Source organism: Solanum pennellii, chromosome 12 (genome assembly GCF_001406875.1).
Source record: "Solanum pennellii chromosome 12, SPENNV200".
In the NCBI taxonomy this organism is placed as follows: Eukaryota; Viridiplantae; Streptophyta; class Magnoliopsida; order Solanales; family Solanaceae; genus Solanum; species Solanum pennellii.
The window spans coordinates 81,904,744-81,918,965 of NC_028648.1; the positions used below are offsets into that span (position 1 = coordinate 81,904,744).

The 14,222-nt window shown below is 34.8% G+C and overlaps 2 protein-coding genes across 4 annotated transcripts; both read right to left on the bottom strand.

The window, feature by feature from the left end:
- Positions 1-2,072: 2,072 nt before the first annotated feature.
- LOC107005729 (heat stress transcription factor A-5) lies at positions 2,073-10,602 on the bottom strand. 3 transcript variants are annotated; one of them, XM_015204381.2, is made up of 9 exons: positions 10,368-10,602; positions 9,670-9,732; positions 9,204-9,270; positions 8,896-8,996; positions 8,451-8,495; positions 8,063-8,368; positions 7,864-7,966; positions 7,042-7,120; positions 2,875-3,438 (listed from the first exon to the last, which is right to left on the bottom strand). In XM_015204381.2, the coding sequence occupies exons 1-9, from the start codon at positions 10,527-10,529 to the stop codon at positions 3,384-3,386; spliced, it is 981 nt and encodes a 326-aa protein (XP_015059867.2). In that variant the 5' UTR covers positions 10,530-10,602; the 3' UTR covers positions 2,875-3,383. The 3 variants fall into 3 exon arrangements, with proteins under 3 accessions (XP_015059195.1, XP_027769243.1, XP_015059867.2); XM_015203709.2 differs by lacking the exons at positions 7,042-7,120; positions 7,864-7,966; positions 8,063-8,368; ... (3 more) ...; positions 9,670-9,732; positions 10,368-10,602 and adding an exon at positions 5,717-6,162 and having other exon boundaries at positions 2,073-3,438; XM_027913442.1 differs by lacking the exons at positions 7,042-7,120; positions 7,864-7,966; positions 8,063-8,368; ... (3 more) ...; positions 9,670-9,732; positions 10,368-10,602 and adding an exon at positions 4,244-5,417 and having other exon boundaries at positions 2,073-3,438.
- A 1,478-nt stretch (positions 10,603-12,080) lies between these two features.
- On the bottom strand, positions 12,081-14,035 carry LOC107005484 (UDP-glucuronate 4-epimerase 6-like). Its single transcript, XM_015204086.2, has 2 exons — positions 13,612-14,035; positions 12,081-13,465 (listed from the first exon to the last, which is right to left on the bottom strand). The coding sequence occupies exons 1-2, from the start codon at positions 13,946-13,948 to the stop codon at positions 12,438-12,440; spliced, it is 1,365 nt and encodes a 454-aa protein (XP_015059572.1). The 5' UTR covers positions 13,949-14,035; the 3' UTR covers positions 12,081-12,437.
- Positions 14,036-14,222: the final 187 nt, after the last annotated feature.

Here is a 14,222-nt window from a genome sequence, read left to right on the forward strand (position 1 = left end):
TAAAAAAACACATGGTAGTACTTATTTTTGATAGAATCGGCTCGTCAAAAGCATATGAACAACATATTCTGTATGATCTTACAAATGAGTTTGAGACCACGTGAGGTATTTACATGGAAGAAGAGTAGTGAAACTAAACATCAACCAATTCATTCCTAAATTGAACATATCGATCATATACTTCCTTTTTAACTCTTCATTATATGAGATATCGAATGAATCAATGTTATTACTCCGTTGAAAGTAAAGTTAAGATGTAGTTTTCTTTAGTTTTAACAACTCGCGTGCTTCTCATGAGCTAATTATGTGACATATATATATATATATATATATAACTACTATATGATTGAGTTTTCGTAAATATAGCATGTAATAGAAGTATTTAATTTTGATAAATATAAAGGACTAAAACTGTTCAAATTAGTGTATTTTGAAGGACTATTTTAGTCTCAATTGTTATCAATTCATTTTGCATGGTGTGTGTAACTATTGGCACACAATTAAGTTCATTATTGGAAAATCCATTATATGGTTGGGTGTGATGTTTACATATGATTATTTTTTCATGTGGGAAAATTAAAAAAAATCAAATCACTAATGATTATTCTCTTCATTTACATCAATGGTCAATAAATTGATTTATACGAAACAATCTCTTTAAAAAAAATTTTTAATGAAAGTAGAAAAAATAAATTTCATAATATTCAAATTTCATTATTTCATCTCCACTCACCTAACGTCCCCGATGATATGTTTTTGGTTATTTTTGGATTATCATATTTGTGGTCCAATATTAATTACCTTTTCATTGATAAGATTAGTGGTCCAAATACTTGAATCTCAAGCAAATTGAGATGGCTATTTTGGATTTGATGGTTAAATGTCTAATTAGGCTCTATTATTAATTTTATGTAATTATATTGGTTGCAATGAAAAATGAGTATGACCTTTTTTTTTTTTTTCATTTCCTCTATAATGAATTATAATTCTCTAAATTGCGTAGTTTGGGGGTAATTGTTTGACAAGAAAGAGCTGCTCTGATCATAAGCATCTCTCTTTTAACTCATCATGAGTTCGAGTCACTAAGAGAGGGAAAGAAGATGAGAGATCTTAGAGAGGTACGCTCTAGAGGTAGAGTGTTGTTTCTGAAGGATTTTTATCATATTTTGCGACCTCCGGATTGAATATAACTTTAGCGGTAAAAAAAAAGTTTGTAATAAACCATTGTTTTGGTAGTTTTCCTTTTAAAAAAAATTAAAGACATAATTTTGATAGGTTGCGAGTTAGCTTGAAACTTTAAAATGGTAGGCCCCTTAAACATATGTTTGTTTTATTATATTGATCATATCTTTTTAATACCTTCGTTTTTAACGATATCTCGTACAAATTCTTTTCTTTTTTAAATTAACATAACAATTTAATAAAATATAATAATACCAAAAATTTGAAAACCCAAAAGAGACTAAGTTAAAAACTTTGGTTTCATTTTTTGTATTTTTAGTAATCATATTTGTGGTCCAACATTTCCTTTTCTTTGATGAGAATTGGTCCAAAAACTTAAATCTCAAGCAAATTGAATAGCTATTTTAAATTTAGTGGTTAAATGGCTAAGGCTCTATTATTGCAATTAAAATTGAGTATGATATGAGCATCCTCTTTAATGAATTAAAATTCTATTTGCCCAAGGAGTAACTATTAACCTATATAAATGAGTTCATATTGTACAAAGAATATAACTTTAATTGTAAAATAAAAAAAATTATCTCCAATTTATTTGGTAAAGTGGAAGGCAAGTACATCATAATTATAGTAGGCCATATGGTTGTTGAGTTAGCTTGAAACTTTAGAACCGTTAGCACACCAAATGAGAAAGGAAGAAAAAATGGATAAAATTCGCGAATAACCACTTTTTAGCCTCTGTAATTGAAAAATAATCATCGTAGAGTTTCAAATTTCACAGTTGATAGTCTAGGACCTACGGAATTTGAAACTCCGTGATAGTGACTATTTTTCGATTACAGAGCTGAAAGTGGAGTATGAGTTCTTTATTCTTTATATGACACTCAAGAAAATCAAACAACATTTCATCACCAAATACATATCTTATTTGCTCAGTAGTATATTTATCATAATATTATTTGTATACATACAAAGCCATATAATGATTCCAAAACAACAACAGGAAAAAATAGGCTTAAACAGGGATTGATAGTTAATGACAACTTCATATACTCAAAGGGTGAGGTGTTCCACCTTTCTTGTGTTACTAGCTACTCCTTGATTTGATTTTCTCTCGTCTTGCTCGTCGTAGATGTTCCCTTTGTAGCTAGAGCTAGCCTCTTCGTTATCCGAGCAGCCTGGTCTTTCTGTAAGGAACTGTTCCCAAAAGACATCGTTCACACGAACAGGAGCAGCTGCAGGCACTTGCTTGTTGGTAGTTGCATCATGTGAAGGTGGCAAAGATTTGTCATCAGTAGGAGGGATTTTGTCATTGGCATCGAACTGTGATTCGAAACGTTTACCTATCTCTTGACCTATTTGAGGCATCCTCGCTGAGTATTGATTTTTATCGACTTGTGAAAGACATGAAGCCAAAGAAAGATTCAGTTGGCAGGAAATGTGACCGTCAACTTCCTCGTTGGATGTCAGGCTTTGTGGCAAGGAATGCAGTCTTGAGCTTTCAACATTGCTTGAAGCACGAGGTAGAGATGAATCCATCTTCAACATAAAAGACGTCCCTGTATCTGATAGTTCTATTGCTTCAGGGGTATAAATAGCTCCTACCGTTCGAAGTTGCACTTCTCTGGACCATCCTTCAGATATTCTCCTATGTGCAGGGCTTCCGCCATCTTCATTCGAACTTTGGGTGCTGCATGAAAGCACATTGATATCTGAAACAGCAGGTGACAATTCAAGCCTGAGCTTATTTGAGAAGTCTTGATGGGAAAGGTTCCCAAACTCAACTCTAGAACTGCTATGGTTGTCCACCGACATACTTTCTTGGACTGGTTGAGTGCTGTCAATTTGAGGCAATCGTCTCTTCTTACTAAATGCAGAAATATCCATGGACTCGAGTTTCTGAGCAAGACGCTCAACAAAGTCAGGATTTTGAATTGCCTTCTCAACAAATATCAGTAAACTCTCTTGTCTTTGCTCTATACTGCCAACCCGCCCAGTCAGTTCTTCTAGCTGGAGTTTTGCAGCAGATTGTTGCTGTCTGAACCTTGAGACATTAGCCTCGAGTCCAGACTTCTCACGTGTAAGTTTATCAATCTCTTCCTCAAATGCAGCTCTTTCTGGATCAACTGTGGAACCTGGAGGGTGACTATGACTGTGAATGGGTTTTCTACGATGGATGTTCTTAAGTAGATGCTTCTGGTCCTTCAAGAATTCCTCATTGGCAAATTCCCATCTTTCTGGATCAATCTTCCGGAAGCCCTGTCAATTAGATATATTTATGATGTCAATAATCCTAGATTAAATTATGGCAGCACTGAAATCCTCTAATGAGCATGCGCAATCGGTCCTAATAGTAGCGAAACGGATAAAGAGAGGTTCATATAGACAACCCCAAATAACTTGGGATTGAGGTATAGCTAATGTTGTTGTCAACAATTGATAGTATATCTCTATTTTATGAACACGGATCACCAATTTAGGCAAATAATTTACTTTAACAACAATTTATCTTTGTGTTTCGTTTATTGCAATATAAACACCATTTGTAAGGGGTACAAACCATGCTGGGTTTAAATAATCAACTCGGAATAAATCCGACAACCGGAAACTTCAATAAAAATACCCTTTAGCCATCAGGGAAGTGAAGATAAAAAATTCACAGATTGCATGGAACAAACAAAAGCTGCAGCGACTACACTTAAGACACAGGGTTACGTAGCATTATATAAATCTGACAAAAATTGCAGATTAACTTGAGCAAATTAGTGGGGTTCCATCAGATATTATGCAAATTCTGACTATACTTAAAACAAAAGTGAACATCTGCTCAATGCCCCGACTAAAACTGTTTTGTACGTTTCGATATTTCTTTAAACAGTCGCATGTATTTCGATGTTCATCATACTACTCAGGAAGGTGCGTTTGGTTTATTTTTTTTCCGCAGCATTAATCATCAGTGAATGTCTGGTAGGAAGCCACATATCAAATCACAGCCAATGACTGGTATGACGTGACATGCAGAGATTTTATTCTCGTGATGTGTAGAGAATGATGCCAACATCACCTGGTACAAACTATAGGTGCAACCAGGACACAGCTTTTCCATGACCAAAGGTTGGCTTCCAAAAGAATGTTGTTTTTGTGGAAGAAGCACATACTGGTTTTAGTTGACATGTCGAGAAAAATGTTGAATCACTGGAAGGACATCTGTTACAAAGAAACACTAACGTGGTGCCACAGGTACATTCAGCTGGAGAAACAATTTTAGAAACAGCTAAGTTACTCAAAACTATATTTATGTCAACAATGTCAAAGGTTAAGGGACCCTTCTAATACCTTTTCTTTGTGCATAAGTGAATTCGTTAGTCGCAAGTGAGTTCGAGGCATTCCATACATACCAAGTGTAAAGCATGCAAAGAAAGTCCATACACCTAGAAAAAAACCAACGTGAAAAGATAACCCCCTCCCCCTCTCCATTTACCTTACCCAAAAAAGCACAACTTATTGAAAAAACATATATTATCAGTTACGTCAATTTAAGTGCTTTAAGATGACCAAATCTAATCAAGTGAAGTGCTCCATCACATATACATACCACTAGGTCCAGCTGCCATCCTTATCTGAATACTCCCAACTCCACACTTATCATAACCCACCAAAAAAACAAAAGAAGAAAAAAAAAAGAAGCTAGAACTTCCGCCTCCATTTTGTTGTCTTGAAGCACAAATTCATCATAACAGTCCACTCATGAAACAGCCCATCTCACACACTCTAACGGAAACAAAAAGGATCCTGATAATTAGATATCTATCTAATAGATTCACAAAAAACCTTGCACCTCAACATTGCCCCACTTCGATTAACTACTCATCAGCAATAACTTCATCAGAAACAATAACTATGTCTCAATCCCAAACTAGTTGAGCTATATGAACCCTCAAAATCCATTCTACTTCATCTATACTCAAAAAAGTTCAAGGGAACTCAATCAGCAAATCTACTTATCACATAGAAAACTGAAGTAAGAATTCCATGCTTGCTAGATGCTAGAATTCACCTAAATTTCATCCGTGATTAAACAAACCACTATAACCATAGAAATACGGAAATACAACACCTCAACTCTGAACTTTAACCACATATTGTAGCTCAAAACCAGAACATAGAAACCAATTCAATCAAAGTTTTTCAGCTGAATCCAATTCAACAGAAAGATGACAAACTCAAAAATTCAATTTCATTAGACAAAAAAACAATTCAAAGATTCAATTTTTCAGCTGAACCCATTTCAAATACAGCAAAATAAATTCAATGATCCAATTTTTCAGCTAAACCCTTCAATTCAAAGATTCAGCTGAACCCATTGAAACAGGAAAATCAATTCTTAAGCTGAACCCATTTCGAAAGATCGATAATCAATTCAAAGATTCAATTCTTAAGCAGAACCCATTTCGAAATACAGGAAAATCAATTAAATGTTCCAAATTTTCAGCTGAACCCAATTCGGAGAAGTCAAAGTGGAAGAGAGAATACATACGTAAGTATTGAGCTGTCGAATGAAACTGGAGAAATTGTTGTGTTTGAAATAAGTAGGAAGAAGAATTCGAGCGAATTCTGGAGGATTCCAAACGACGAAGCTGTGACCAGTCGGAGTCCATGATACGATGTCATCAGTTTGCGAATCATCCACCATCTCATATGTCTTCGACAAGAACGGCGCCGGACCTCCACCGCCTCCGGCCGCCACCGCCGCTGAAATCACATCCATTTTATTGACCTGAGAGAAATACGCCGGCGACGGACGACGAATGAACTTTTGAAGGCAAAAGGCTTTAGCCGTCCGAACTTGACTTCAAAGTTTTGCACTCCCTTTTGAGTCTTCACTTACCCGGGTTCCGGGTTCGGGTTCCGGGTCGGAACCATTCATTCGGATTTTGGGTCAGTATGATATATTCGATATTCGAGTTAGTAAAGTTTGATTTGGGTATTGGTTTATTAAGATTTGTTCGAGTGTACAATTTATTCGTATGATTCGGGTCGATATGATTTATCCAAATTTTGATGTTCGATTAAAATTTAAATATATAATTATTACATACATATAATCCACAACACGTAAAATATTTTATTCATAATATGACTCTTAAATATTTATATAATAAAAATATTACAATCCATAAATTTTCATAAACACCAAATTAAAGTACTTAAAACGATCTCTTGCTATCGCTGAGGTACAATATAAAAAAAATATTATATATCAAAAATAATTTTTTAGTTATATATATATTTTTTCACGATTGATATATATCGTTCCAACAAAATATTCAAAAAATTATATATATATATACCTGTTGTAGTGAGTGTTGCTTTGTACAACATTTTTCTCAGCTGCTTTAAAAATATTGTGTTTAATTAATCTCAAATTAATCGTGAATATATCAACTTATCTCGTTGATTTTATACTTTACGTGATTGGCCCTGCGAGCTCATTCACATAGTCGGTCTCAAACCACGATAAAGGAAGAAGATTGCAACATTTTGTCAATGAATGTTAGCACATGCTTGCTTATGCACACGTCATATCGTGACTAGATGAGGCCATGATAGTGAGGTCTGCGGAAGGTAGTGTGCACACATACCTTACCCCTACGATGTGAATACAAAGAAGTTGCTTTTGATAGACCCTCAACTCACAAAATCAGTAAGAAAAGGAAATATAATAGTGAAGAAGTCACGTAGAAAGAAGACAACTGCAAGCAATGCTTAAACAATGGTTGAAACATCACAATTTGATTCATCTATTTTAAAAAAAGTAATGATTCCTCATTTTACAGAGATGAAATTAGAACTATACTTCACCTGAAGTGAAGCTTCCAGACTTCTCGAACATTCGAGGAACCATCAGTAACCTCGGAAACGAGAGAAGCTGCTAGAACACCTGATGAAGAAAACAAGAAACTCATGAGTATTCTCTTAAAACATCAACTGGAAATAACGGAAAGGGTTAAAAGCAACGATGACTGAAAAATGAACAACGATCAGTAGGATAGTGCATGTAACAGCGATATGAAGCTATTATATTGATCTCACTAACCGGACTGGACACTAACAGCATGTAGCAACTGGAATCCTCGTGCTAATCCAAGAGCGCTAGTCGCTCATGTGATTCTAGAAAGAAAAGGATGCAGCGGAGTATCGAGCTCTTTCTATAGGAAACTAGGTGTTTGATGGATCATATGATAAAATATGTCTAACTCATTAACCCTAAAAAGCAGTCATCGGAGTGAGACAAGACATGAGAAGCATTGTTAGTCAAGGCACTCGGGGACAGGAGGAGTAGTAACAAGACTCTACTCCCGCTGCACCTCATGGCATGACCAATAAAGCATAATGATCCTCAAACAACAACAATATACCTAGTGTAATCCCCAAAAATGGGGTCCAGGGAGGATAGGATGCCCGCAGACCTTATCCCTACCTTTGGGCGTAAGGAGACTGTTTCCAATAGAATCTGGGCTCAAAAGAGAAGAGCACGATGATCACCAAAAAAGAAACTGATAACTAGTTCATAATTCTACAGCTTTAGAGGACAACTATCCAGTTCACAATGGAAAATGCAGTAGGAAGTACATTAATGCCACTTCTCTAGGAATAAGAGTAAAAGTAGACAGAGTAGTGCACCGTCTTTCTCCACAATCGAAATAAATCGCCTTGATCCACCACCGACACCAAAATAATGCTTCTTTGCAGCTAGATATACAATTCCATGAGGACTACATAAGCACTGCACAGAAAAGGAAAAGGAAGGAACAAAAGCAATAGCTCAGAGGCGAGGAGATTCACCAATAGTACTAAAATTAGAATTTCAACCAAAACAAACCTTTTTCATAAGTTTGTACAGACTAGGTAGAGTAGAAATTGAGTAAACTGTCTCTGCCATGAGAATTATATCATAACCAGCAGCCTGATCAACTGTTTGACCCTTTTTTGTGCCATCGTCATCAGCAAGTACATGAGGAAGAATCAGATGAGCTTCATTCCAATCACTTGCAAAGAAGCGAACTTCCGGGCTGTTATTGTCATCTGTGGCCGACAAGTTCTGTTGAATATTGGCATTGACATTTGGAATTGTTAGGCATTGCAGCACCTCAGCATTGAAGTCCTGAAAGTGTACAGCACGAGCACCCTAGTACAACAAAAGAAAAAATCTTGATCAAGAGGACGATGATGAGACAATTAATCAAAAATCAGTTAAGGCATTTATGTACCTTTAGGCATGCAAAGATTCCAGGAAGACCATGACCACAACCAAGCTGAAAACAAATGAAAGAGAGTAAACAAGATTATAACGGAAGATAATTACAAGAATAAAGTATTGAGTCAAGATTAGTTGGAAATCCCTCAAGTATTCAACAAAAACTTAAAGTGATCATAGTCGATACAAACTTGCACAACTATAAAAGAGAATCACCTATGAATAGCTCTTTCTTTGGCAAAAGCATGTGATTTATTTAGGGAAAGCAAAAGTTGTCAACAGAAAAAGAACTTTAGTATGCTTAACGAGCATAAAAAATCGGACATCATTTTGACTAAAACTGTAATGAGAAGGCTAATGAAAGGTCGAAGCTAAGAGTGGATTTAATAAGTTAGGATTAGCAGTCTCTAGGCATAGCATACAAGATCAAAGATTTCACCTCCACATTAGGAGCCCACCTCTAAAACTCTTTTTCCAGTCAATGATAATTTGCCGCTTTGCATCTCAGAGCTTAGAGTCTTCACTAAATCTAATGAACCTTCCCACAATTTCAGCCCCCCTGCGAAATGAGAATAACATAAATGAGACTATCAGTCATCTAGGTGCACTTCACATTCTAATTAGTGATCAGTAAGTGCTACAACATCTGTAAAAAGAATGAGAAAACTCCTATATAAACGACATTCAACTTAATAAAGTTCACATAATTCATGTTGAGGTATATGAGCATGAAGGAGACAAAATGGAGAACTAAATTGTTACTTACCTTCATATTTTCCGGGGATTAAATCTGAATTAGACAACCCAAATACCTCCTTTGTACTGACCCTTCCCTAGAAAAGAATTAACCACCAGTTAAGGCAACTAAACATAACTTAAACTAAATCATTCCTTTCTTCCGTTACAAATGGTTTCCGTGGAAAATGTTTTACCCTAGGAAATCATAGGCACAAAATCATAAGTGTTTGTTTGGTTAAAAAAGCAGGTAACAATTGGTACTTGTAAAAGACATTGTACAGAGTATAAGTACAGTGTTATTATGATGATATCTATTAGCAGGTTCGCAAGTATATCTAAAAAAGTTGATTGAAACAAGCTAATTGAAGTTAAAAGCTAGAATCTTTTTACAGAAAAATGACTCAACTTATTAAAAAAATTGTTTTTTGAGAAAAATATTTTCACAATTGAAAGTAACCAAACACTGAAAAATGGTATCATAGAACTAATCTTACCTTAAGCAAAGTAAGGCCATCCAAATCTATAGGCTCCACATTGAACTCCACATTTGATGAAACCTACTCCAACAACAATAACAATAACTATGCCTCAGTCCCAAACAAGTTGGGGTCAGTTATATGAATCTCAACTTCTTCATGTAAACTCATTTCACATCACGATCATACTAAATAAAATAAACGTAAAAATAAGCACTCTCCTCGTTTCAAATAGAATGTCACTTTCTTTTTTTGACCACTACTTGATTCCAACTTTCAGGTGACATGCTTAAACCGCAAGACTAAAGGACAGAATAGTACATTTAACTTCCACGTGGCATGTTTAACACCACAAGATTACATACACGAGGATACATCCTACATACATTTAGTGACAATACGGTGCATCCTACATATATTTAGTTAAAGATACAAAATTCAAAAATCTTATATATTTTCTAAAGTTTCGTGGCAAGTCAAAATCAAACAAACAAATTAAGATGCAGGGAGTAACAATACGAGTTTTCAATATATCACTTCTCGAGATTCAAACTTATGTGAACTTTTTCACCAATATTTTTAAATGTATTCTCCTTCATCATATCAACATGAGAATAATTGCAACTTATATTACTTTCTCATAGCAATTTAATCCAACTTAACTTTAAATATTAGTTAAATTAACTCTCGATAAACAAAAAGTGTCACAAAAATACCTGTGATGGAAGTACTTCAACAGAAGGAGGAGGTGGTGGAAGAGGCTTTTCTGGGCCATCAACAAATCCTGACCCGAATCCGAATGCGAACCCAGATTGGGATTTTTCATCAAATAGACGAAATGGGTCGGGTCGTCCAGTAGCTGATGAGTTCGCCTCCATAGCTAAAAAGCTTCAAGTTCGAGTTTTCAGTGTTGAAGACGGCAACTGATGGAGAAGCAGTAGCTATTTTTCTAAACGGGCCAAGATATATATACGGGCCTTACTTATTGGGCTTTTGTTTTGTCAACGGGCTTATTATTTTGAACTTTCATTTTATCGACGACTTATTATGGTCGAAGTTAGATATTATATAGGAAAAATTACGCGGTTATGTAAATATATACTAATTAATTAGTTAATATAGATACAGTTTGCATTAATTACAATTCGAAACTTACGTCTAGCTATAATTACATTCTCTCTCGTCACTCTCCTCTTTTCCTCTCTCTATCCATTCTCCGGAATCTCGCTTGTCACTCTCATCTTTTTCAGCCATCTCTCCATCGACTCTCCTCTCCCTGCCAAATCTCTCTCTCGATTCTCTTCTGCCAATCTATCTCTTACTTTATACAGACACTAAATGTATAAACTGTGTTTGTGTTTGTATATTGCGAGAGAGATTGTATATACAAAATACATATGTCCGCCCTATACACTTATAATTATATAAATATAAATCTTTCTCTGCCCAATTTTCTTTTGTCTTTCTCTCTCACTTATTACAAATACAAATTATGCTAATGCAATACATAATTTGTGTTTGTATAAAGCGAGAGAGAGATTGGATATACAAATATAAATGTTTTGACTCGATTCATGTATACGAATTCAAACTTTATGCAGATATACTAATACATTCATTGATACATATACATAGTAATTACATATATACAATTATCTAACCAATATACATATACAAGTTACCTTTGATCTCCACTCTCTGCCCTCTCTCACTCTTCTCTCTCTCCAAATCTCGATCGCCACTTTCCTCCCTATCACATTTAGCTATATTTATGAAGTATAATTAAGCTATTTTTGAGTGGCTATATGTAAAAATTTCCATATTATTTAAATATATACTAAAATATATATTTTTGATTTCTTTTTTTTTTTTATGAATAATCAACAAAGGAACCAAAAAGGTCCAATTGAACAAATATGAAGTNTTCTCTCTCTCCAAATCTCGATCGCCACTTTCCTCCCTATAACATTTAGCTATATTTATGAAGTATAATTAAGCTATTTTTGAGTGGCTATATGTAAAAATTTCCATATTATTTAAATATATACTAAAATATATATTTTTGATTTTTTTTTTTTTTATGAATAATCAACAAAGGAACCAAAAAGGTCCAATTGAACAAATATGAAGTTGCTAAAACTTTAAACTCATAATATTACAATTCAAATCGTGACAACTTGACTATCATATGCTCTAATTAAGAGACAAATTGTTCACAATTTGTATGTAATTCCCATTAATTAAAGACAATATAAGAAAAAAACAACAAAGCAAAGGGCATGAGTCATGACATTATTGATACAATTGATTGACATAAACAACACATTAAGATGATGCAACTCTAATCTTGTTTGAAGTTGAAGAAACTAAGTCAATGGCTTAAAAACAATACAAAAGAGAACCAATAAATATAAAGCCAAAGAAAAGCATAAAAGAGAATCTTGATTTTTATCATTGATATATCTCAACTCATTACAATTAATGAAAAAGCTTATCTGCACTAATTATTTTTATTTGTACAGAAAAACTATTAATTAAAACATTTATTACAAACCCCACTTCACCAATAATCTACACTTGTCCTTTTCCTACTCCTCTCATTTTTCTTGATATATATAAACATGTAGAAAAAAATTAAACTTTCCTTTCGCCTTTTCATCCATCCGAGCGAATTATCTGATATATACGGTGGACGTCGAACCCTAATAAGTAACATGTATCGTATCTGACACAATGACTGAAATGTATCAGTACAAGCTGATTCGAATATCATCATCAATTATCACTCAGTCTTGAGAATGGTCATTAGAAGAGTCTAAATCTTTTGATTGAATCCCATAATAACTCACATACCACTTGACAAACTTCCTTAATCCACTTGACAAATCTGTGGTTGGCTTATACCCAAAATCCTTTTTAGCCAATGTAATATTAGCATGTGTAAATGGTACATCACCATTTCTAGGCATTTTAATTACATTTTTTTTAGCCTTAACATTTAATAAATTCTCCAAAATTGTCACCAATTTGTTTACTGATATTGGTGAAGTGTTACCTAAATTGTACACCCTTAATTGGGCCGGACCCTTCTTCTTGCCACCACTTCCGGTGCTCTTCTCCGCCGTGTCTAACGACCCGAGACACCCCTTAACGATGTCATCGATATACGTGAAGTCACGTGCCACCTCTTTGTCATCTTGTGTAACGTAAACGTTTATTGGTTTACCTTGTACCATGTCCTTAGTGAAAAAGAAATAGGCCATGTCTGGTCTACCCCACGGTCCGTATACAGTAAAAAACCTTAATGCGGTTAAAGAAAGACCGTAAATATGATTATACGTATGTGCAATTTCTTCACCGGCTTTTTTCGTCGCGGCGTAAAGGCTAGCTGGTTGATCCGTACGGTGACTTTCGGAAAACGGTACGTTCGTGTTCAGTCCGTAAACCGAGCTGGACGATGCCCAGACAATCGCGGGTTGAGGGTTAGCTAACTTGACCGTCTCCAATAAGTTGACAAACCCCGCAATGTTTGATTGGACATACGATAGTGGATTTTTCATCGCATACCGCACCCCCGCCTGTGCGGCTAGATGTAGTACGTGTGTGAATGGAACGATGTCGAACAGTTTAGATAACAGCTCGGCATCGTTTATATCACCTTCCACTATGAAGACTTCGTGTTGGGCCAATAACTTTTGGCGCCCACGTTTCAATGAAGGGTCATAATAGGAATTAAAATTGTCTATTCCCAAGACACCATCCCCACGTTTCTTTAATGCCATTGAGCAATGAGAACCAACAAAACCCGCCGCACCTGAATCAGAAGCGAATTCAGAATTTAATTTTTTTAAAATTTTAACTTTTATACTGGCATAATAATTACACTAACTTGTACTATTTTTATGTGTACATGCATTTATGATTTAAATTAAATCGCGTAAACTATGCAATCGTACTAACCTGTGACCAATACGGATAAACCATTGACACGTCGAGGAGTGGAGGAGTGGCGGACTTGTTTCTCCCAAGCGGCGCCACCACCGTAGAAGGAGGAGGAGAGGAGGTTATGGGTGGTGGTGTGAATATTATGATGATGTGGATTACTATTTTCCGATGAGATAAAAGAAGGGTAATTTATGATGAAAAAAAAGATTAATATTAAAGCTACTAAAAGTGTAACTCTAAAAAGAAGTTTAGAAGAAGCAACAATTAATTTTGTGCTATTTAATCTTCTAATATAACTATTATATCTCTCTAATTTCATTTCTTTGCTTGTATCAATTGGAAATGATGCCATTGATCATAGAAAAATGACCAAATATTATTTTTTTTGGAAAATAAGTAGAAAGAAATTTTATTTGAGAATATTGTGTTTGTTGAGGAATTGAGAATGTGAAGATGAGAGGATTATAAAGGGAAAAATAAGAAGAAAAAAAATTAAATGGTGGACCTAAAGAAGAGGGGCAAGAGAAAATTATGGGATTGTGTTTGTTGGATATATTACCCATATATTCTTTTTTTAGTAGTTTAATTAATAATTTAAAATAAGTATATACTATAAATAACATTAA